The sequence below is a fragment of the Caloenas nicobarica genome, chromosome 6 (genome assembly GCF_036013445.1).
Source record: "Caloenas nicobarica isolate bCalNic1 chromosome 6, bCalNic1.hap1, whole genome shotgun sequence".
Lineage (NCBI taxonomy): Eukaryota > Metazoa > Chordata > Aves > Columbiformes > Columbidae > Caloenas > Caloenas nicobarica.
The window spans coordinates 30,944,364-30,970,544 of NC_088250.1; the positions used below are offsets into that span (position 1 = coordinate 30,944,364).

The 26,181-nt window shown below is 38.9% G+C and overlaps 1 protein-coding gene across 2 annotated transcripts; it reads right to left on the reverse strand.

Annotated features, from left to right (window-relative positions):
- On the reverse strand, positions 1–25,527 carry HACD2 (3-hydroxyacyl-CoA dehydratase 2). Of its 2 annotated transcripts, XM_065638202.1 has the most exons (7): positions 25,375–25,527; positions 18,928–19,045; positions 18,559–18,577; positions 14,226–14,314; positions 8,261–8,382; positions 7,434–7,612; positions 1–5,183 (listed from the first exon to the last, which is right to left on the reverse strand). In XM_065638202.1, exons 1-7 carry the CDS (start codon positions 25,503–25,505, stop codon positions 5,101–5,103), a joined length of 741 nt encoding a protein of 246 aa, XP_065494274.1. In that variant the 5' UTR covers positions 25,506–25,527; the 3' UTR covers positions 1–5,100. The 2 variants fall into 2 exon arrangements, with proteins under 2 accessions (XP_065494274.1, XP_065494273.1); XM_065638201.1 differs by lacking the exons at positions 18,559–18,577; positions 18,928–19,045; positions 25,375–25,527 and adding an exon at positions 16,158–16,246.
- Between the last annotated feature and the right edge of the window lie 654 nt (positions 25,528–26,181).

The window sequence follows — 26,181 nt, forward strand, 5'->3', positions numbered from 1 at the left end:
TAAACACGTAAAAGGGCTTTAGGATCTTTCACATCTGTAAAGGGAAGTACTATTCTGGAAATCAGTGATCAACAATATTAAAGGAGTTCCAAATTTTCCATCCACATTTTTAATTCCAACCACTTGAAAGCAGCCTTAAAAACCACAGCAGAAGCTTTATTAATTTTCTCACTACAATATTAGAAGTCTTCTGACAATTGTGGAAGAGTATTTGTTTAGGAGATGGGAAGCAGAGTTTAAAAGCCACGATATTGAATGGAAGTTCCAGGAAGTCAGGTGGCTTGAATCAATCGGTCAATCCCAGCTCTAGAAATGCTCAGTCCATACCAAATGAAACTGAATCACACAGATATTCACACTTTTTTATTTTACATTCAGCACACCAGCACAGATATTTTCCTCAAGTCTTATGTCAAGAACTGCCAATGCTTTAAGATGAGCCTTAAATACTATTTTGAAATGAATTTGCACACACACAGAATCCTTATGCTTTTCAGACTTCTAAATGCTACTCTAGGTAACTAAAAGTGTTTCCAAACATACTGTTTTCAAAATGGAAAGAGGAAACACAAATAACAATAGTTATTCTAAGGCACAAATGGAGCTCAGCACCACTCTCCACGGTGTAACGTTTCAAAGAGTTTTTAATTACATAGTAGCGCTATATCACAGCTATCATGTGTAGGACATGTGCTGAGGCTGGGCATGACAACATTACTTCATCCCATTTGCAATCAAACAAAAAAATCACTGTAGTTGTGCAATCTTATGACAAGCATATGCCTAGAATAACAGCACTCACTCTGCAGCAACTACTCAGTTCCCATTAGAAGATTATAACTTATTGTTTATGAGCATTAATGGCATCTAGACACAGTATTTAAATCTCTCTTAGGAAGTGTTAAAAACGCTAAGAACGTTGCCGTGGTAGCAGACATATTATATTTAGTAAATGAACTCTAAAGTATTCTGTTGCCTTAGTTAAGCATTCCACTATATTTGTAAGACTCAAACAATTTTTTTTTTTTTTTTTTTGGTAGAAAACCATCACCATCTACAGTACAGACAACAACAGGAGAGCAAAGAGCTTGCATTCTGTTGAGGATCCTTCAGGAAGTTGTAAGTTTCAATGTTAACACAGTCATTTAACACCTTGTTATGAATACCTCTTTTTAAAAAAGTGAAAAGCAGAGCATTCGTAACAGTATCAAGATGCTTACTTCTTCTGTTTGCACTCAAAAGTTATGTATGCCAAAAAATCTTGTAAATTGCAAGGTACACATTATATACAAATGAATAAAAATACATAAATTCACATTTCTAAAGTATCTGCTTTTGCTCCTTAAACAGTAACACTACAGCATATTTTGTTCAGAATTACTTTATTTGGATTACAGCAGTTAGTATCAGTGATCAGTAGGCCAAATCCAGGCAGAGAGCACAGAATCAATTTCACAAGGCAACAACACGGACTAGTATTTTAGCATACAAACCATTTCACTGCATTATCAAGTAGAAATATCTTCCAAACATGCATAAAAAGTCTATGCTTAATCTTTCAGAGCTCCAGGTAATACCAGATTCCTAAATATACAAAAAATACATTTAACTTATAATAATCTTAGTGAATCAGACTTAGAAAATTACCATTTTATTCTTCACAACATAGAAAAAAATACAAAAATGACTGTATATAGTTTTCACCCAAATTTCACTGATATAAAATATACATCAAAATATATGACTTGATGTATACTCATGAAGATTTTAAGCTGAAAGACAGGTTTTAAAATGTCACAGCAGATTGGTCCACACAAAGGCCAACCCTTCTACTGATAAATAAAAACACTTTGAAAGAAACATCACATTGTGAAAAAGTACAATTTACCTGCGCTGTAACCTCCATCTTACTCTAATTTACAATATCAACATTTCTACAGTTCCAGTTGTAAACTATACACTGGCAAGAATCTTGGTCTTTTAGAGGGTAATGACTAATTCAGACAATGCCAGCATGATAGAACTTAAAGTATTGTTAACTGAGCCAGTGTACATAAGACAAAGACTACCAAAGCAGAAAACATGTCTGCTGCATGTTTGGTGATGCTGATAGAAAACGTGTAAGCCAAGGAAACAGTCTATGAGAAAAAACAAAACAAAACCACACACCAAAAATCCCCACAACAAACCTCTAGATTTGTGACAAAGAGTGCTAATCAAAGCTTCTGTTATAAAGTTCATATAAACCACATTACAATTTCAGTGACAGATGAGGGGAAATCTTTTCTTATTTTATGAGAAGGAAAAAAACCACACATGTGACCCAAGTCAGTTTTAGGGAAACACCCAAACAGTATTAGGGTATCACACTACAGTTCTTAGTTAGGATCACCTTCCAGTGATTTCCCTAGAAGCTAAACTTGAAAAGCACTGCAAGCTGAAGTGCTGATGTTCTTGTACATACTAACTGCATGTTCACACTTTAGAGTTTAATTTTTAAACCAACTTTGCTGATAAGATTTCTTCAAAGCAATTTATTTTTCTTTTAAAAGGAAAAGTAACTATTTTTTTTAAGGCTGTAGTTTATTTGCATTTGTGTGGTAAATTAGTGTTTTCAGTTAAAGTAAATATTCCATAATAAAGCTTATTCAGTAAAGATGTTGGTTGTACAAGCCTTCTCCCTTCTGACAGCTCTCTGCTTCTACATAGTACCAATGCTATCTAATACACATCTGTACTACATCTTTCTCATCAGAGCTATGAGTTCATTTCATACAGGAATATTACACAGCCGTTTTTTTTTTCCTCCAAATTGGAGCAACAAATTTGAAACCAAATATTTTATTTGGGGACAGAAATCAAATCAAGTAAAGTTCGGGAGCTGAGCATTGACAATATCAAGTAACCCGAGTACATCAGGAAATCAGATCTTTTAGATGACATCCTACAGAAATACTAGCACGAACTCCTTCGATAGCAAGTATAAGCAAAAGGAGATGTTCTGTTCAGAGGTGGAAGTTTACACTTTTGAACAATTAACTGTGTCTAATGCAACATTTCTCATATCACTACAACAAAGCACCACATAACCCAATGAAGAAATGAATTGCAATTGTTGCATCTTTGAATGCAAAACCACTTTTGAGATCCTATATAGCCATAGTGTTTTGATTACAGCCAATAAGTGTCTCCAAAAGATTTACAATAGAAAGATCATTATTGTGTCTTACCCTCTCCCTGCTTACAATGGTGCTGTTGAACAGGAAAGGTGTTATATGTGTTACTGAGTGGTAGGAAAATTCAGTCAGACATTTTGATACAGCCAAAGGAAATTACTGAAAAATGCCAAGTGTTTTTCTGTTTTGTTTTTAATAAAGCTCTGACAAAAATAGACCAAAATAACTGTAAATCCAGCTCTCCCCAAGTGCTACAACAGAGAGCCTGTGCCCCTAGTGCTTCCTGGCTACATTTAGGGAAAGCTGCAATGTGTCAACAGCAACTGGCACACAGATATTGGCCATGTCCAGGTGGAGGTGCTGGCAGGCACAGCACGAGACTGGAGTTGCAGGTACTACGGCAGTGGTCACTCCTCATTTATGCACTAACTCTGATGTTACAAGAGGGAAGCCAGAGAAGCCCTTGTGTTCTCTAGTGGCTCTGACTGAGTGAAGATAGGACTATATGACTATCAATTCCTAACAGAGCAAAGGCCATAACCTACTTTTCCTTTTGCCTTTGCTTGGATATCTGGTCATTTCCCTGCTCTCTTTGTCCCTTCCATTCCCCAACCCCTGCCCCGAGTCAACCGTTTTTTCATAACTTGGGGCACTGCTCACACAGCATTACTGCTTTCTGCCTCACCACAAGCTTTTCTCAGTTCCTTCATTTTCTGTTTTACCTTCCCAAGGGAAGGCTTACCCTGAGAACCCAGAGAAAGCACCTAGGAAAATTTAACTTTCTACAGTCTCCTGCTCGTTCAAAAGAGCATGTAAGGGAAGGCTTGTCCAATCTGCAAAAGCAGCAGGTAACACATGAGATAATCTGCTTTCAAAGAAGGAGCTTATGACTTTGCAACATTTCCGAAGCTGAATGCCTGGAACTGTCTGCTTCGATATGCCAGAGTGATACCCATTAGTCACTTGAAAAAAGTCAGGTTGAGGAACAAGGCCCCCAGATGATGCCACAGTAGACCAAATAGTCCTCAACACTAAAAGATGAGTACCACTGAGATAGTGGACAGTCATTAGAGATGATTATTTAAAGTAAAAAAGGGAGAACTGCACCTGTTTCTGGGTGACCTACCTCCTTATATTGTTTAGATTCATTGCCAATGTCACTAGAAATATTACAGTTAGTATTTTTTAAATATTTATAAAAGTATCCAGGGATGCAGTACTTAAGAGGAGTTTTAATGTTTCAGATAAGCATTACAGCCTCTGAATTAACATTAGCATTTGAGTAATCAGCTTAAATAAGATCTTCAGAGAACATACTCTGGTCAGACACCCTACTGTTTAAATCCCTAAAGAACCACATTCCCCTCATTTCCTGTAACTGGTTTCCTGTTCTTGTTCCCATCACGTTTTAAATACACAACCCACCTCTCTAAATTCAAATACTCTGCCCAGATTACATTCTCCACTGGAGTCTCTGACAAAACCCTAAAGTACTCCAGAGCATATTGTTTGCTTTCACAGCAATACATACAGTTTCTGGCATGCAGTCAAGCACTTAAAAAAAAAAGAGGTATCAGTAATATAATCCAAATTCAAGCATTTAGTGGGTACAACTTCATCACTCATACTGCAACCTTCAAGCATTTAGTAATAAATGAAAACCATTTAGCACATCATTTAAGGAAAAGGCTAACTGCCAAGCCATACAAAGTTAAAAAGTTTTCTGAAGCACTGCAAGCTGAAAATTATTTCAATGTTTTACATTGTGGAATTTCAGTGAAATCAGCTTTATTGGTTATTCTTGCTAAGTTATTGGTCTTTTACCTCTGACTTATTTTATCTTGGTATATTCTTTATAAATGTGCTGTGTATTGAAAAACTGCAGCATTTTGATGTTTGAAAAGTTCTGAAAAAAGAGTTGGAATTACTCCGACTTCTTGTGTTCTTCAGTATGGGAGAGTACCTTTCGCCTCTGATGTAGCATATGAAAATACAGCTGAGGAAAGACTGAAGAGAAAACAGACTTAAGTAAACACAGATTAAGTGAGGCTTACATGTCAGTGTAAGATGCACAGTCACAGGCTCAAGGTCACCAATTCTCTACTAAAAGAAAACATGCTCATCTGCTTTCCACTCAAATCATCTATTGCCTTTTATTCTTTAAAGAGAATAAGTGTTATTTCCTTAGGCTTCAGGTACTATTTATTTTTTGCTAGAGCAATCACATTTTTAATTAAATGCAAAATGCCTGCATGTACAAGCAGGATGAGAAAAGTTTCCTGAACTGCCCACAGACAATAGAAAGAAAATACATCGCAGGGAGGAAAAAGTCCTTCCAAAATAATGACATTTCCAGATTTGTTTCATTTCATATAGTCCTGGTGTCGCTTTTTCAGGATAGAAGGAACTTTATACAAACTGGTTTCTCTTTCATCTCTTCTCCTCCATGCAAAGCTTTTTCTGCTGCTGTTTCTAAGACTACATTACACAGTATGTTTGCAGAACAACAAAGTAGGGGATGGAAAACATACATATATAAACAGCAAAAGCTAAAATTGCCATGAGACACTAAACCTTTGTGAACCACAAAGATTAAACAAGGTCAGCATCAGCTTAAATTACATCAGTTACACATGCAAAGTGTTTGTCATCTAGGCCAAAGTCTAATTTGTGTAGTAATTTTTTTTTTCAGGTCAACATTTTTTGTTTTGGCTTTCTTTACCTTGTGTTTCACTTCCTTGTTGTTCCCCCACCTCAATTCACTCCACCAGTGTTAAGGAGTGAACACAGCTGTCCAGAGACATAGCAGAATACAGAGCCACGTGGTTTCTCCATTAGAAGTCTAAGTAATGGGGATCCGTTATATGCGAATAATTGAATGACATCTTTTCTTGCAAGATGTCAATTTTGACAGACAAGTACTAAATTAGAGATTTGAAGTGAGATAAATGGTAAGATGCAACTATCAAGAATGTAAAAACTCAATTTTTAACAACAGTTTTCAAAACTTGCTTCCAATTTCCAAGATCTTCAGTGGGTTCAGAACATGTAACTCCTGCACAGGTAGCTTTTATGAATGAACAGCTGAACCACGGTACAATCGATGACAGCAATGAACATTGCTTTTCTTCTTTCTCAAGAATACCACAGGAATACCTTCATGCAAAAAGGCACCCAAAACTGCTTGAGTCCAAGCAGTTGGTTCTCAGGGTTAATGTACCAATTCACAATAATAATTAAAAAAAAAAAAAGACTGCATGCAGGTTATACATGCAGCAAGCGATAACAGTTCACAGAATATACCTCATTTAGGAGATGGGAATTTTAATGAAGAAAGCAGGCTAAAATTGTTACTTGGGTTCAACGTGGGTTCCCTCCCACATGGCCCATCAACTGTAATCTAGCTACTGCACAAGAAGGAATTAATACCTGTGGTTATTTTGACTAAACCAAAAGAAATTATTCTGACTGCTTGGAATTAGTAACATCACCATATTTGGAGGAAGGGGACAAGGAGAAACAAATGCATGAAAAGTGTTTTTTCTTTTTTTAAGAACAGCTGGAAAAAACTTATGAACCTTGATGTCAGAACTACAAGATGGTGCACTGAAGGCATAAGTGTGTGTTACAGAGACAGCCACATCACTGAAACTTAAATCTTTGAATTTATCATTCTGCACAAACAACGAGGTTCATATAAAGACAGCTGCAGAGATAGCTAACAGCAGCACGTCATCGATACATTATTCTACATGCTAGACTTTATTTGCACATTTAAATTTGCTAAAGGCTTCCATGTTCCTATTCCCCATTTCAAAGTAAAGCCAAATCTTCATTCCATCTACAGAAACATCAACCAGAGATCATGTCAATTCAAGTTAATTGAACAGAAATGGTTCCCTACCCACTAATGCAAAACCAATGTTCTTATTCCTGATAAAGAACTAAATTTTAAGAAGCTGGTTTGAGCTTTGTTCTCCTAAGAGTCTTTAAGTAGGGGGAAAAATATGAAGATGTCAACATTTGCCAACAAGTACCACAGTTACTTTATATTCCAAGCATAACAGAAAAAACATGTATTACTCTTTTGCTGGTGCTGGTAGAAAGCAATCCCTGCAGTTTCAACTCTTTTTTTTTTAGATAATTTTTTAAACTAACTTTGCAAAATTAGTTACATGTATGTTAATCCCACAATTATTAGCTTTTCCTATTACAGCCTTTAATACTACAAATAATAAATCTAAACCTCATACTTACTTGGAATGTAGGAGATCATAACCAGGATCAGGAATGTATAATAGTCGAAAGAAAAATTGTACTTGTTAGGTAAACTGATGGAATACAATCCAGATTGCCTGACGAAGGGTAATGCAGCATATATTGTAAGTAATTCACCTGAGACTCCCATTGGATACAATACTATGAACAAAGTGTACCTAGAACAAAACATTTACAGAAAGTATTAAAGTTATTACAAACTCTGACAAAGTATTTGTTAAATGCTGTTATGGATATTCACATTTTTAATTCTCAACTCGGTATTTAATCTCCTTAGCTCTTATTTGACTAGAGCATGGCAAGGCATGAACATTATTGCAAGATAAGTATTCAAATCAGCAATCAGTTTGAATTATTTACAGATTACCTTCGCAAATATGAAACTATCTTTAAAACTGTTCTCCACACCCTGTCCCCTACCTTTTGTTACTTGGATCTCTGAACTCTTTGGTAGAGGTCATTATATCACTTAAAACAGGGCAAAACACAATTGATAATAATCAATGAGCTTACAGACTCTTTCAAGTACAACCCTTGGATTCAAGGGTTACTGTTAAGTGCCAGTTCCTGACAAACACAATCACTTTGTAAATGGGATTGAGTTTTGAAAAACTGCTCTTTCAGCTTAAAATGTAATAGATTTTTTAAAGCCAGAAATCTGCTGGAAAGAAGCTAGGAAGTCACATTCACAAACAAGGCAATTAGCTCCAGGGAGAATCCAATTTTTTGTACTGCAAGTATTTTAAAAGATAAATAACCCTGTTAAATCAGTGCTTTAAGACTATGATTTCTATTATGCCACTTACCTGGCCCATTTGATGAGATAAGGGAGATGGTTTAACAAGCTAAACGTATAAAAAGAATAACGTATTATCTCAGTGATTGTCCAGGCCACCACAAACAACAGGACACTATCTTCGGTTTGAACCTGTAAGAAAGAAAAAAAAGCTCAGTATGAATTCACATGTTACCAGTTACTCCCCAGACCCCAGAAAACCTCAAGGAAATAAAATCCCATGGGTTGTGCTTTACTGCTTCATTTTAGAGAACAGACTCCAAGAATCAGTTTAAAAGCAGCATTAGTAACAACAGTAAAACCACTTATCATGCTCTGTATTTTTTTACTTGCTTAAGAATAGCTCTGCTTGGTGATCTTAAGATCTCCCATTCTATGCAAGGTAAATCAGTATGAGAAATCAATGAAACACTGAGAACAACTCAAAACTCTTCGTATTCCTATACAGTACCAGCTTCTATTTAAGTCCTATGTTGCTACCTAGTGCAGCAAGCAGAAAGGATGCTAATGCATTAGTCTAATGCTTGATATCTGGTTTAGACTTTATATTCTGACCCAAGTCCATGCTGCTTCTTAGTAGAAGCACTGTTTTCCTCTCTCTACAAAAGAAACTGGGTCTTAATTTTGAACAGCAGCAAAACAGCTAACACCAGGACACAGGCTGGGAGGAGAAATGAAACAGCAGCTCAGATTGTCTCACCTCAAGTAAACTTGACAACTACCCGCTTCACTGCTCCTTGCTCCTTTTTCAGCTTATTGTATCCAGCATAGTTCCTCTAATGTTACACTCAAGGCATTATGTTCCACTGCTTTACACCTCTTCAAGCTTTTATTTTCAGACACATATCACTGAACCAGCTTTTACTTCCTTCATCTTTTGAAGGTTAACCTTCAAAAGCATGTATTTTTAAATAAATTATTAGATTTACTAGACTTGGGAGCATAACTATGAGGTTTAAGTTTCAGATGGAGTGTCACTGATGAAGTGGTATATGGGGTCACATACCTGCACTACAAAGTCTTGAGAGAACTAACAGGATTTTTATACAGTCTTCCCCGTCCTTCTGTCCCCCTTCAACATAATTCTCAGCTATATGAGTACCTTGAGCCCAAATTCAGTGGACCGTGGGAATAAAAAGAGCTCAACCACAGGGGCCTGCATTTTCTTTTTTCCTCCAACTCTTGAAAAAAGGGAAAAGGAAGTCAGTAGGTGTGGGTGGCACACTCTATTCATCTTGGGCAAAGTACATGTACAAATGAAAAAGGAAATATATGGGCAATCAGAAACCTTTTAATAGGAGAGGACTGATCATATATTTGTGTGTAAAAAAGGTTTTGAGGATTACCCATAGGAAGCTTTCTGTTACAGTCTAAAAAACCCAGAAAGATTTATGCAGAAATCTTAGGATATCCCTGAATGTAGACCTGCTGTTAATCTATACTCTGTTGCATACAGCATTTTGAGTCACTTTCATTGCATTTTGCGGCAAATGCATCTTGGCCTTTTTCCATATGAAACTCTGATAAATTTGCTTGTAGATTAATCTCCGTTACTTCATCATAAAAGAACAAAATCCAAAACTTATCTGAAGATTTTGAGAGAAGAACCCAAATCTACTTTTACTTTGCTACAGAATCCTAATCTTGTTTGATGTCTACTTTATAAGCAGGATTTAGCACTCGACCTGGAAAAGTTACCAGCACTTCATAGATGATGCTGTTCCCAAGGAGCAACATGCTTCACAGGCACTCCAGAGTTGCACCTTCTGGTCAAATCAGGAGCAGCAGTGTAATGAGCTCATCTAAATACATGTCACAGACTTCAACCTGTACTTTGAAACCCCACTTCTTTCCCTAACTATGGAAGTCAGTAAAACCAACAAACAAAAATTTGTAGCTCGAAGTATCACCCCAGGACATGAGCAAGGACAAGAAACCGTGAAGCTAACAGTGAACGATCCATGTAGAAGTAGAAAATCTGTTGGTTACAATCCAGTTATATCACAGGACTTCTGTAACACTGCCTTCTCAGGTCTAGTCTTTCCCACCTACTTTAATATTAGAACTGTGTTTACAAGTTATTAGAACAGTTTACACCATTATAAAACACACACACCACTCCGTTAAGTTCACTTAAAGAATCACTGATTGTGCCTCTATAGCTTGTGTTCCTATTTAAGGAAGAAAAGAGTACTGGAAATTGGTGGTAGTTTTCATACAAAAGTGACCCATACCACTTTCAAATAGTTCTGTTCTGTGCAGTGTATTATATCATCATATTTTAGCTACATTCCACATCTCATAATTTAAACGTATGTTCTTTACACACTGAAAGATCTGTCATAAGTCTGTCACTATTAGTACATCTCTTTGAGGACTGACAATTTTTCAATACTTCAAATAAAGATGTCTCAGATGCACATTATCAGACCCCTGGGAAGTGATTTACAAAACAGTCTCTCAAGAGTCTTACTCATTCAGGCACTGCTAATGCTCCATTTTTATCGTTCCTCCTCCAAGTTGAGGATATGGGAGATAGCACAGCCAAACAACAGTAGATCCCTAATAAACCATTAAGCCAAATACTGCTCTCAAGCCCCAGTTTCTCTTCCTCTACTTTTTCATGCTAGTCTTTGAAGGAGGTGTTAGACAAAAGTCAAAGGACATTTTATACTTTATTTACAACATATTTGTCCAACTACCTTAATAAGGGTCAATCACACTACAGGCATATTTTTTGGCAGGTGTTTCAAACCAATTTATCATCAAGGAGGGTTCTGAGTATATTTTAGCTTATCTTCAATACTATGTATAGCAGACAATGTTGCTTAAAATATAAGAGAACCAGTAGCCTTTTAAGATGCAAAGATGAGAATTGGGAACTGACAAAATAAAGCCTGAGAGGTTTTTACTGTTCTCCTTATGCATGAAAAAGGAAATTCTATAGATTTCTCCATGTTAAGAGTAACAGTTTGACAAATTATTTGCAGAAAATTTCAGCTAACATAAAATTAAGCAATCTAGTGCAGAAGAATAAAACCAGCAGCACTATGCAATTGTAATGACGAAACAGCGCATCTCCCTCCAGAGCGCTTCACAGTATTACTGAAATTTCACATAGATGTAAAGCAGTGATGAATGAGGCCTTTCAACTGCACTCACCCACTTAAGAGTTCTGAACTTTCCAGCTTGGACTTATTTTACTACAACTTCGTCTTAAATATCAGAAATTAAGATGCTTTTCCTTTTTTAAGTACACTTCACTAGTGATTGAAGATACTAGTTCACAACTGCAGATACTGAAGGCTTAATTACCAGATCAATATGCTGCATGTCATCTTCACACCACCTCCCTTTTGACTGTGTGTTCTAGAAAGGTTCCTCTAAATATATACTATACTTATCTGCAACTTATCTGTAACTGCGCCTGATTGGATAAGCATTAAATCACTGCTGACACCACTTTCTAACGGAACTCTGCAAAGGTCACGATGTCGCCAGCTGATCTCATGGTTCACACAAATCCAAAAAGACAACTTTGAACCCAAGGGTACCTTCTGTTCTCCTATGCCTACTTTCTCCTAGCCCTTCATGCCCATCTGCTCATTCTCTTCCCTCCTTTGTAGAAGAAACAGTAAAATTCACCAACCAATTCCTTTCTGATGCAATGACAAAACAATTACAAGTATTGTATTACATGCCATGCCCTCCTCCACTAAGCCAACACTGCTGATATGGTGGAGGTAAGGGGAATCTCATTGCTACCCAAAGTAGTGTGCAGTGCTTTAACATTTGCCATGCTTTAACATTTATTATAAATACTTTCATATTGAATTTAATGACACATCAGCACTAAATTTAACAAAAAGCACAAACATGTTAGTGGCAAGAAGCATGCTTCAAATCACATCACGTCTAGAAGTGTATTCTGACAGAAAGGAGGGATGCAATACAGATGTTTCTTCTTTTAACTATATTATATATGAAAACAGTCTGGAAAAGCAAGATACTGAACAAGTCTCACTCAAAAAGCTAAAGAGGAAAACTGCGTTTTATTTTACAAGAACCTCATCATGCAACTGCATAGCTTACAAGTTCCATAAAGCTGTGTGAGAATTTAATCCTGGACTTCACCATGGAGCTCACTTGTGCAGACAGCCCTTTAGAAAAAGTAGAACACTCGTGACACTTTCAATGCATCTCCCCAGGTGCGACCGCATGCTCTCTGGTTGGCAGGAAGGGGAGGGGTCAGAACACAGCCTTTTCATTTCATTTGTCTGCTCTAAGTCACAGGTGACAAACTCATCACAGAATTCCTCATCCTCACCATTCTTATGCCCAATTTCTAAGACATTAAAAAAGTAACACATAATACAGCCTCTTGAAAGACTTCAATCAAAAGGCCACACAAATGTGAGGAAAAAACTGTGTGAAAGAATCTTTGTTAAAAAAATCCTTCTTAGAAATTGAATGTTAGGCTGAACTTGTTGCTCACATTTTCTCCCATTTTGCTGGTCTTCTCTGGTCAGAATGTGGGCATAAGTTTCAAAAAACCTAACCCACAATCATTTTACAGGCTTTCCTTTGATGTCCAACAGTCAACACATGGAATAATTCTAATCCATGCAATTCAACCTTTAACATTTGGATTACTTCAAAATCAGGAAGCAATTAACAAAAACAGAGTACACGACATTATACAGATAACAAGCAAAACCAGGGGTGTATTTCTTTACAAATATTTTATACATGTATCTAAAATCTAATGACTTGGGATTATGTCTTAAAAGAAATCTAGTATTTATTTCCAGTGAGACTGAAGTACATTTATTTGCATCAAAAGTGAAATCCATCACAAAATAAATATTTACAAGATTTTGAGTCTGAGAAAAATAACATTCCTCCACTTTATATAGCATGAAACTAAGGCTCCACATGAACAAGCATCATAATATCAGAAAGGGCTGTTAATTATTAGGAACTACAGTGGCTTACATTACTCTACATGTGGGTGGATGCTGTGATAACAGGCAGGCAGTAAGGAGAAAGCAGCTTCCCTGAAGACTTGGTAATGAGGCAAGCTCCTTGAAACATTCTCCATGTCAAGTCACAAAAGATCTTACATATATAATGACACTAGATGACCATCACTTATTTCAGGCAGCCATGCTGACACTGACATAAAGACTAATTTCTTTCTTTAATGAGAAGAAAACCAGTAAGATTGGTTGGCTAAAGTAACAGCACAGATGTGGAATATCTGGGCTACTACAAGGCATTCGGATGACATGGAAGAGTCAGTCATCACAATCTGTATCAATTAAAGCATGTTTATATTTTAAAGTAGCTGCCAGGAATAATTTTCAAGTAAGATTGCTTCCAAAAGATTCTGCAGAGATTTGTATAAAGTACAGCAATATTTGGTGTGGTAAGCATTAAGAAAAAACAGCCAGGCCCCCAAATCCACCTATGCTTGAATGTAAGAAAAAATGAATGGACAGAGGGAGGATTATCCTGGAAAGTGACAACAGAGAACATCCAGGAATTGCTGTGCACGAACAGTTGAGGAGGAGCTTCCATGTGCCATGGTAAAGAAAGCAAATCATGTATGAAAAAGGGGGCAATGAGGAGATTTTGCTATTAATTGTGGTACTAGTGAGATAGATGATAGAAAGCTGTCCCAAATTACAGGTTCCGTATTACACACTGGAATCTTTTTAACTTTCATTGAGCACTGCAAAACTTATTCAGGAGCAAGACATCACACAACAAGAGAATCAGACCTCAGTCTACTTGACTGTCGAGAAAAGATGGCATTAGATTTATTTTTATTTCTTTTGATCCACAGAAATTTGCATAAACAATTTCATATTGAGCTACAAACAGAAGTCATTTTAAGGAAAATAAGGCAGCGATCAACACTTGCTTTTCACTAAGGGTCATTAGATTTCTATTTATTTTCTAGCTTAACTTACCTCTTTTACACTATGTGTTACTGCCCACGTCAGGAAAACCCTTGACATCACTTGGAAAGCAGTCAGTACAACAGAAGAGGGAACAATGCCTGGAAGATATTTTGCAATTAGTAAATATTCCTGACTATCGGGGTGGAAGGTGGAGGTGGGGAAATAAAACACAGCTGAACCAAAGTCCAATTATTTGAAGTTTGTGGAAGGAAAACATTTTTTTTTTTTTAATTTGAGAGTATGAAGTCTGTCCTTTGGTGCATTTATACAGCCTAATGCAATGCAATTCCCTGACAAGACTTTGTGCTTTTATTTGCATTTCGATGCAATCAGTCTTGTTGCAATCATAGCACATTACTTATTACACAAAACAGCTGAATAAGATGAGGTAACTTGAATCAAATAGCTTTTGGGACTCAATCTTTCCAATGAACTCCATTTGATTAAAATATCCCAGATACTCTTCATTACTGTGACTTAAAAAGTAAAAACAAGAAAGACATTTTGCACAGTATATCCCAAAAACCAGCAAGCAAAAAGTATAACTCTTTGATGAAACACTGATCTAGCCCATATTCTGATAGATACAAAGTTTTTAATTCCTTCTTCGGAATACAACTTCTTAAAAAACAAACAAACAAAATAAAACTAACAAACGCAAACCAAAACCAAAAAAACCACTCCGCCACACACACACACGGAAGGAATAGCTGATGCATTTGTAATTATAGAAATTTTATATATACAGAAATATATAATATAGAAATTTGTAATTATAGAAAAAATAAAGATTTTCTCAAGGAAGCAGATTTCACTGGTTCTGAGGTGCCAATTAAACTATCACTAAAAGGATCCTACACACCCAGGTCTGACAGAGCAGAAATAGTTTTAGACTGCAAAATTATACAAAATTTCTAAATTCCACAGAACAAAGTTTTATTTTCTTCCAACGGCATGATGAAGACAAATGGAAGAGCAGTTGCAGCTCCTAATGCACAGTAAAAAATGTTTCTAAAACTAGTGCAAATCACAGCAAGTAACACAACAGCCTCGGAAAGATGTAAAGACCAAATTGGAAAGTAGAAGAGGAAGAAAGAATAAGAAAAGCCAAAAGCAAGTTTCATTAGAGTTATTTTCAGTCACACAGTCATTATGTTAGTCTTCTTTCAGAGTAAAGAGAGGGAAAAATCCTACAAACAGTTCTCTTCTGTTTTATCACGTTTTGTTCATAATCTAATCTCTGTTGTAAAACGTCAGGACAGAATTTCTGTTACTCAGACAACACAAAGGGGGTGCTATAAAATCCCACAATCTGTACTCATTAGGGCTCACTCCTACGATACAACAGACCTTTTCTTTTATACAATTTATATCAACCCTTCCTAAGTAAGATAAACTAATGTTCTTGCAAAAGAATCTAGAAATAAGCCAAAAAGACTGTGTAGGAACCATCCAAGATTGTCTCACAAGTAAGACAAACAAGGTTTTTCATTACAGCCAAGACAATGCCAATCTATGCCAAAACAGGAGATCAAAATAAGCGACTCACCAGCTACAATTTAAACTTTACTTGCCTCTAATTATTTCCACGTTGCACTGAAAAGGTACCTGACAGACCATTTTAAACTTGGTATTTTTTATTAAAACATCTGTCAGCACTTATCCAACACTGCACGTGCTGGAGCGGTGCTTGACAGGGGGCTCAGGTCCAGAATCAAGCAGCCAGTAAGCCATGCCCAGACTCTTCCAGGTCCTGGACCAAGCCTCCCATTTTCCTAACACCTCTTTCCATACCAAGTTCCACCAGGCAGAAGCTCTTCCCTGTTACAAATGCCATTCATATACTTGGATTCTGTCTGCTACACAAGTCAACACACGTTCACTTTCCATTTGCCTGTCCTTCAGTCTCTCCTCTTGGTCTCTGGGCTACACGTTACCTACCCTAATCATGTAGAGCTCTTCTTAATTTTTTAAATCTTTGCCACATGCCAAAGTTCTGTTCTCAACCATGCTTGACAGCAACATTCCCCATCAGTCTTCATATTTTGAAGAACTTGCCTCACAGATGCTAACATTTCAGATTCTACTGAAAAGATGTGGAGAGAAAAGTTATGGTGATACAGCCATCTGTCACAGATAAGCTCCTCTAGTGACAAAGAATTACAGCTCTAGTTGTAGCAATTAGTTTAGCAGGCGCAAAGGAATTTGCAAATTTCCTGTTTCTCCTTGCATAGAAACTTCTACCAGAGTCTGTAGGACTACAGCAGACAGCAGCAGGGTATCCAGCTGTGCAAAAAAGCCTCATTTTATTTAGCTGACAAGTGTTTCCATTAACAGAAAAAAAAACCTAAACAGTTATAAGTGGGGTTTCCGTAAAAAAACTTTGTTAGAGTAAGCAAAAAGATAGGAGTTACAATGGTATAAAATGTTGCCACATTCTGCTAATGTCTGTCTTCATAGATATTAGATTGTGTGACTAAGGATAACATGGGCTAATGGATCCACTCCTCAAATCAGCTGAGCCAGGATTATTAGTTTTGCACACAGACAGATTGGTACAGTCATCTTGTTTGCTGTTCTGCGCCAGCCTGGGAGGTGAAACACAGGACTCCCTCTTGCTATTCACCAATTTGCATGGACATATACTCCAGAGTGTGAGGAAAAGATAATCCAATTACACATTTGTACACTCTTTCTTAGATTTAGTACAAGTAAACATTGGCATCTGCACACAAGTTTAGCTTAAGAAAACAGAGCATTATAGATTTAGCATGGTGAAATAGCATTTTATTTGCAAGTTTTTTTCCTAGTGTTCTGAGACTTAACTTGTCCTTCTTGTCCCTTGTTAAATAAGACTTGAAACATTTCGCATTTTATTATTAGTTTTTGATTTTTTATACAGTAAGTATGGTTTATTCTAGTAAAAAACAGTAACTGAGATTTAGTAAAATAAAACAGTATTGGAAGGACTGCCTTGGCAGCAGAGGCAACCATACGATACATGTAGTTTACTCTGAGAAGCCTTTGCATTAATTTGAGGAGTATATGATCATTCCTTTCGTGGGATGATCTGTGCACAGTCTACAAACTGCCTGTCATAAGATAACATTTTCAGAGTAACTGAGTTATTCAGGAAGGTCAGAACTACTCATCAAATACAGAACTAGACTGCCCTCTGCTGACAGATTTATGTATATGATTTTAAGTTTTCCAACGACCACATTTGGTTATTTAAATAAAAAAAATATAAATCCTTTGCACAGGAATTAATATGAACCTACTTGTACCATAGTGATACACCCTCCAGTATGTAGATTGTTTGTCTAACACATGAAAAATAGCAGGTTTGTAGCTGCAGTTTTAGGAACCTTAATGCCATCTTACTCTTTAATAGTAGCTTGCAAATACTGATAGGAGCTCAAACACTTATATTTAAAAACACAAGACCAACTACCTTAACATAAGACTGTCTCTTAGTGAGGACTGGATTGTTTAGAAAAAAAAAAATCAGAGTTAAGCAAAGGTACATAGACAGGCACTGATCTCTTTTATAGCACATTCGCTTTGATCTCGGAGAGACTGTGACATGTCATCTGTCCTATGAACAAAACATCCAAATGCTGGGGCCAAACTGTTCACTGCTCATGAGGACTAACAAACCAGACAAGATGCAATCCTGTCCCTCAGACATGAGGTTCTTCAGGTTGTCTGAACCACAGTGCTACTGACCCCAGGCCACATATACGTAATTGATTTCTTGCTACCAAGCTAATGAACAAGCCTCACAGTACAGGCTAACAACAATTGTCGAGTCAAATCTTAAGTAATTCTTGTTCTCCCAAACAGTTCCATTAAAGCACAGCTGACTCTGGGATAAAGAATGGCTATCCCTTCCTAATTTTACAACACATATCTATGGTCTATGGATGCAGGCAAAGTTCTAGTGCTTGAAATGCTATTATTATTGGAATTTAAATTACTTCCAGCTAGAATTTTTTTTTTTTAAGAAAGAAACCTTGGTACAGAAGATTACAGGATGTAGAGATGGAGAGTAATGATCTACTATAAAACATTCATCAACTGCTCTAAGATTTGTAGCATCGGAAGAATCAAGATAAAAACAGAATGTCGAGTAATTTAAAACGTGTTACACTATTTTCCTTTTTGTGATTTAACTTGTCAAATTATTTAGTAAAAATTTGGAATGTGCTTCAAGCAAAAATTAGCGAGTTATGCAAGGATTACATCTGGCAATTCACAGACCATAACATTTTTAATGCTAATGCATTGCTGAAACTACAGTCTTCTATAAAGTAACAAAAGTGAAAATTTGCAAGCTTACCAAATGCACAGTGCAGAATCTAGAACAAAAAGAAAAATTCAAACCATTAACATTTCAAATGAAGCAATTCAGAAACACATATAGTTCTACAAGAGCTTAAGAATCAATATTTGTATTTCAAAGATGAAGCTTAATATTTAGCTCTGCTCCCCAAGCTAAATAGCAGACAGTAAGTGCCCTCACTGCTTGCTAAAAAGAAAAATTCAGCATTTGTGTGAGGCATATTTCTTATGTTCACTTTCTAATCACTCTATAAATGCTAATGAAAAACCAGGTACCTAAGCAGCACTGTTCAGAGGCTGCCTTACCTCTCCTAAAGAACACACTCATGCAACTATTAGTAACTCTAGGGAACAAGACTACACCTACCTCAAGCAAAGCTCCAGTTTGGAAGAATTTCAGGGGTTTTTCTATTGAATAGTAGAGGCTATGGTAGCTACCTTTAGCCAGGTATGCTCGAACTAGACCAACTGCAATAACAAGCCACCTGAAAGAGAGAAAAGAGTCTAAGATAAGACGACATTAAGCAGAGCATAAATACAAAGAAATCCTTAAGCTCCTTTTGGTACCTGAGAACACAACAGGCATATAACCGTCCTGAAAAATACTAACTTTTTGCCTACCCTCTGCAACACTGAAAACATTAAATATTTGGATTCTCTGCAAATTTATCAAAGTTAAAGGTTATGCCTTTTTAAGCATCTTTCAGCACCAACATGATACCAATATCTTTAATGTTTAAGTTCATTTTTCAGTAAACTGTATTTAATTATGGAAGGTATTCATGACATTTTAAGTAAGACTAGCAACACATTTTGCTTAGTTTAAGCAGAAAACCATTTACTGCTAGTCAAAGATCTCTTATCATACCATAACTTAAGCATGACATAAACCATTAAGATTCAGAAGGCATTCATATTAATGTTTCAGTTCAAAGTAAACCCTTAGACTCCATGATAGACCACCTAGCTTAATTGCTAGCATATATTTTTTGAGAAACAGTTATGGATAACTAACTGCAAGAAAACCAAGCCTGCTAAAGCCTTGAAGGCAGTGATGGCTATTTCCTTTTTAAGCAACAAATATTAATATACCTAGGCCTATATAACTGCAACTACGTGCTATAAACAATGTGACATGTTAACCTTGCTGATTTTCCCCTCAGGTAATTTAGGAAGCAATACTAAAAATTCTTCCTCCAGTCCTGGCCGATGCAGTAACATCTTTCACTCCCACACCTGTCCAGGGTTGGTGACTGCCCACAATCTCAGAAATTCTTCAGTCAAGTCAAGCCACAAAACTAAGGTGGGTACAGCCAGGTAAAACACATTTTGTTTGAATTTGACATCATAGTTAATTTCAGTTTCCATTTGCTTGTGGCAAACACAGAGAGAAGGGATTTATCAACAAGGAGAGGGAACCCTTACCAGCGGCTCCCAAACTCTGCACTGACGGGCTCACCCTGGCTGTCTTGCCCTCAGCTATTCCTAATGCCACCCTGACTTTACCTCCAGCTCACTCCAAATCCAGGAGTGCTGTTACAAAGCTTGTGCTAACAGTCACCAAGTGTCTCTGCTAAAAACGGTCCATCTCAGTGACAGTGTGTGTGTGTAGACATGTAGAAAGTCCCCTAGCCATCCAATAGCTTTTTACCCTTTGGAAAAGATTTGCAGCTGTGGTTTTGTAACAGGGAAGATGAAGAAATTCCCTTAATTTACAGCATATTAGACGCTTACAAGTACTGCATTAGCTTAGGTATTATGAAGTATATACAAATATTGTCTCAAATGTAATAGTTGTTTGAAATATTCCAAGGTTCAGATATTTCAATAATAAGTAACTCTGGCATCCAAGTTTGTGTTCGTAACAACATTTGTCAGTACAAACGAAAAAAAAGCTATTTCATTTCTGCCTGGACCTCTCAGAAGACGAGTACCAAAGAAAAGCAGTACGGGTGGGGAAGAGAAATGGGGAATGAGAAACAAGCCCTCCCTCTTTTCAGTAGTGACAGGTTATTGCAGTTGAAGCTATCTTGTGAAACAAAGAGACAAACATTTGCCAAGTAACTGGTGTTTACAAAGAAGAATCAGATGAATTTGGTATTTGGACTTCAGTGCAGAATAAAATAATAAGTGCTATAGTATTAATTGATGACTCTCCCTTGCAACACTGCATGCTTCTCTTTTAGAATTTTATATCAGTGCCAGGTTGACACTGTCCTGTTTGTCAAATTTCTCAGTTTTTCCTAATCTTCTGTGTTTGTTGAGAAACTTCACCAAATTGAGCAACTTCTCAGGTTGCACAAGATACCAGTTCTTGGTTGTGCGTGCAACTGTTGTCCCTCGCAGGCTGCTCCCACCTTAACCCAGTGACTGGTAAAGTACGTGGCTCCCAGAGGAGCTCCAGCCCCTTGCACATCTCCACCCTACCTGCCGGATCACTGACTCCAGAAAAAGTGTACTTTGCATTCCCAAAGACCACATCTCACTTTTAATAATAAAATTACTGTCCTTCAAAAAAAAAACCCATTTAATACAGATCAAAGTATTAATCTGTACAAAAATCAAAGCTGTGCCTATTTTGTGTTGAAGCTTTTAGTACCCCTGTCCTGCTTGTGTGATTCTTAAATAGCTCTTCACCCTCTGTGAACACATAAAACGGAACTGGAGTAGGGAAAAGTGAGGAAGATAAACTGAATAAGAAATCTGGCGAGAAATTTAAAAGTGCAGCAAAAGCCACCACTGTCACATGAAATCTGAACTATAAGTTAGTTTTTCCAACTTTCTCTGACTTAGACACTAAAGTCTACTCAACACACCAGCTGGAGTTACATTTCATTAAATTACCACTGCCATGCATGTAACCTTTAAGTTAGACTCTTAAACTCTTTGATTAACCCAAACTAAGGAAAATAAATACTGCAAACACATAATTTAATTTTTTTCACTTTCAGTTGCTCAGATTTGATAAGCAAGCTTCATGCTCAAGTCCTCAGTTTAATTCCCTCTATTCCCACATTATACAAAGGTGGTTTCTTACGCAAAGTTACTGAGGCTCTGCATAATTTATGCAAGAGAATACAACAAAGCTATGCAGTGAACAAACCTGAAAAGGGAGAAGTGTAATTTGGCTCTTAACAACCAGTCACTGAAGATGGGAAAACAAACTTCTAACCCAGAACTCTCTGCTCAACACTGGTAACACAAAGCCTTGTGAATTCAAAAGCTATTACATAAAGATCTATCTTGTTGAAATTAATTGTTTATACCACCATCAGCTACTTCTACACAGAAGTACTAGTCAGTTACAGCACTTGACTAACAATAAAAAACGAAATCACATTTTAAAGCAGCTCATCAAACACTTACACTCAGCTCTAACAGCGTGCCCTTCGTCCTCATGCCCCCTTATTCAGTAATTTCAGTCAACCACAGTTTTTAGGGAATAATTTCCATGCTGCATCAATGCCTCCAGAATGAGCTTTCTATGCCAGGTCAGGCATGACTACATGATGTCACACCGTGACGGGAAAATAGTAGTTTGAATGCAAGAGATGAAAGAAGCAATGCTTTCTGTATCTTAACAATTTAAACCGTGGTCAAAAAACCCCCCCGAGCAAGCACAGCAGAGAAGCAACTGCAGGACTGGCTATTCCCTGTTACGTCATGTTGGTCCCTTTTCTGAGAGAAAAACCCAAACATATGAACCAAATGCTACCTGTATGCAGCTTCTTTTAGGGATCCACAGGTATCTATACTTTTTCTACTGTATTGCTCTTGCAAAAGCCATTGTATTACTAGGAATCCATATACTACATGTACTACAGTATAAACTAAGAAATAAGATGTATTACTTTTTAGAATCGATATGTTTTCTTCAGCTAAGTCAAGATAAATGCAAAGCAAACACAATAATTATAACAATGTTTTTCAATTATTACTTGACCCATTTTAAATAAGGCTAATAACTAGGGCAACTATGATTTTAAAACATTTACTCTTCTACCTGTTCATTGCATGATAAAGCTGTTGTGTGCTTCAGTTTAAAAGCCACATTTTTGTAAAACAAAACCAAAAAACCCACTTAAAAAAAAAAAAATCCACGTGCTTTTACAGCATCCCTTCATAATTTGGGCACCTTCAAACTTTCGGTGCTTTCTTTTCACAATTCTCTATCCAAGGCAGTGCTGTCTCAGAAACTAAGTCTGACCTCTCTGACCGACACAAGGACAGTAACTAATTACCGCCACCAGCTGTGTATCAACCTTTTCACATGAACAACTGAGCTTCTGCCAACTAACTCCTGAAAAACTACCTTATAATCATAGAACCATAGAATCATTTCAGTTGGAAGAGACCGTCAGGATCATTGAGTTTTTTAAAAATAAGAAAATAACTGAGGTTTTTTTCTTAAGCTCAACATCGTATATCATGGAATTTCAGCAGTGTCCAGGGGAAGTGCAAAACCCCCATCCATTTGAAGACAAGTTAGCAGTCAGAGCCCTCAGTGAGCCACCCCAAAAGAACGGTGGAGTGACAACACAGAGGTATGAACCCTGATCACAGGACTCCCAAGGTAGCTCCCCAAATTGCAGAAATCATGTTCAGAAAAAAACACCTCGGGCCACATCCCCCTCCCAGACCTTCTAGGAGGTTTGGTATAAATCAGGAAAACAGGTAACATCACTATCAAGATTTACATGACAACAGGAAGCTAAATACAGACTTATGCTATTTATTTCTGAGTTTTTAAAACAGATTTAATTTTTTCTTCTGAGGAAATTCCATATGCCTGCCATGATAAAAAGTTCAGGACCTTTAAAGAAATTTTTCATTTATGCTGCAATTTCTCTCTCAGGTTTTTGAGATCTTTTGGAAACCTAACTGAATTAAATTTGAGCAGCTCAATGAGCAGGCAAATGTTTTAATTCTAAGAAGAGCTCAGAGAGGTTAACTTCTTAACATTGTGCAGGGACATCACAGCAAAACTGAAGAGACCTGACTGCCTGTACTGTATTGTATTGCTCATGTCATTAAGTACTTCTGAAACAAGAGATTCACTTTTATCAAACTGGTGGGTAATTATCATTCCCCTCTGAGTGAAATACCCTGCAAATATCATATGGAGCCATAAATCTACTTAGCAGTTCCACTTCAGAGTAACACACCTATTGGGCAGTGGCTGTAATGAGCACCTTACAAGAACTACCATTGTTCTATGTAACTATCTCATAAGCTGAAATACCACCAGCTGTCACCCACAAAGAATCATCATGTCCAGTTGCCTTACTGAAATAAATAATATCTATATTAATTCTATACTAATCTTCCTCAAAAATAGTGAGACTAGTCTGTTTGCCTGACTCCTCACCCACCACAACGTATCTAAGGAAAAACAGGCTCATTCAGGATCTATTTTAATGGCTCTTTTCTCCCCTCACCCAAATATCCTCAGCCTTTCAAAAGACAATTTCATTTTTATCTGGATTCCAATAAGACTCTACAGTCTCTTAAAATATATATATATATATATCTTAATTTGAGAGTCCCCAGTTGTCACTAAGAACACACCTGAGCATGCACCAACCTGCCCAAGTTTCTGTTTCACTATACAGAGCAAAAGCAGAAGAGCAGGCAGGCCCAGGAGCTCGCAGGTCGCAAGCGGCATCTCTCAACTTCACCCAAAGCACATACGTACCCGCTGAGGGGTACACGGGGAAATCTCACAGGGCTCCAAAGGGTAACAGCTTTGCGTTCTTAACTACTGCTACAGGTAAATCCCCTGTGTTTATGTTCCCTTCTACTGAAAAGTGCAGGAGTCCACAGCACAGACGTGGTGAGCCGAGAACAGGGGGTCTGCACAGTCACCCGGGTGACAAATAGTGGCACAGGGAATTAAGGCGTCAATTATAAAACACCGCAGTTCTCAGAGAACACTCTCTTGTTCCACTCAAGGGACGTGTGGAAAAGGCCAACCTGCGGAGGGGCTCACCGGTGCCGAGCGGGCTCACACCGGGAACCGCCGCCCAGCCGGGGCCGGGCAGGGGCAGCACCAGGGACCCGCTCCGGGGGACACCCCGGCACCGAACTGCTCGCAGCGCTGGGTTATCGCCATGGCAAACCATGGAGAGAACGGAGAGGGCAAGAACAGCAGCTTCACACACGCGCGCAAGGAACACCCCCCCCAGCATGAGAAACAGCAAGAGAGGGGTTGTTTGTGGTTTTTTAACGTTATGGGAAGCGTGAGGCACGGCCGCTGACAGCACGAGGTTCAACGGGAACGGCAACGCGCCTCCCTCCGGTCCTCGGGCAGGCACGACTGAAGCTGCGAGCACTGGAGGGGACGATGAGGACAGAGGCGACAAAGGGCACAGCGACGGGAAAGCCCTCCGTGGTTCGCCGAGCTCCCCGCGGCGCAGAACTGCCCTCACAGCCCCGCCGGGACAGCGCCAGGGCCGGCAGCCGCACACGGGGCACCCGCGGCCGCAGCCCGTCCGAGCAGAGCCCCCGGTCGGCCTGGGCACCGCGCGGAGCGCCGCTCCCACGGGACGGGCTCCGCCGAGCCCGCGGGCGCCGGGGACAGCCCGAACCGCCGCCGAAGCAATAAGAAGCGGCAGCGGTGGCCCCGCGGCGCCCGGCCACCCTGCCCCCGCCAGGCGGAGGACACCCAGTGCGGAAAAAGTTTTCCCGGCGCGGGGGAAAGCGGCAACGGGCGGAGGAGCGGCGGCAGCGCTGCCCCGGGGAGCACAGCGGGGCGCCCCGCCAGGGACGCCCCCCGCGAGCGGCCGCGCCCGGCGGCCCCCACACGCTTCCTTACCCCGCCGTCATCACCACGTTGTAGATAACGAGATAGGCCGTGGCCAGGGCGCCCGGGCCTTTCCTCCGCCGCGGCTGCTGGCTGCCGTAGCCGTTATCCGCCCGGCTGCTGCCGCTGCCAGACGCCGCCATGTTGCAGCGCTCCCGAGGCTTCCGCCCGCTCCCAGCCTACGGCGGCGCCACGGGGCGGGGCCGGCGCCGGCGCCGCCATCTTGGAGGCGGGCAGGGCGCTCTGCGCACGCGTTGGCGCTCCGGCCTCGCAGAGCGGAGGGCGGGCGGGCGCCGCCCGGCGGGCCCCGCGTCCCGAGCGCGCTCGGCTTCCCGGCCGGGGGACGAGCCGGCTTTCCGGTCGCGTTTCAAACCGGGTTAAAAACGCCCCTCTGCGGGCTCAGCCCTGCAGCAAGAAGTAGGTCTGTCATTTCCTTAGAGAAATTAATAGGGCTGGTTTTCCAGGGAAGGCTATTTTAGGAGTACTTAGTAGGTTTTCATCACTTCTATAGTTTAATAAGCTGCAGAAGCTGGGCACAAATGGAGCTGTAACTCATTTTCTGCTGAAGTTTTATACAGCGGCAAAACCTTGGATAGTGTGACTTTCATAGCAACACAAATTCAAGCATCCTCTGTAGAGGAGGTATAACCAGAACTACCTTTCCAAAGAATAAAAATGATTTTTTTTTTTTTTTTAAATTCTCTTACAGAACTTCTCAATATTCTGGGGAGTTACTTCTCAGCTTCCAGAAACAATTTTTAGTTTTCATGCTGGTTATAGTGCAGTGCCTTTGTGAGCAGTGCAGAATAACAGCATTAG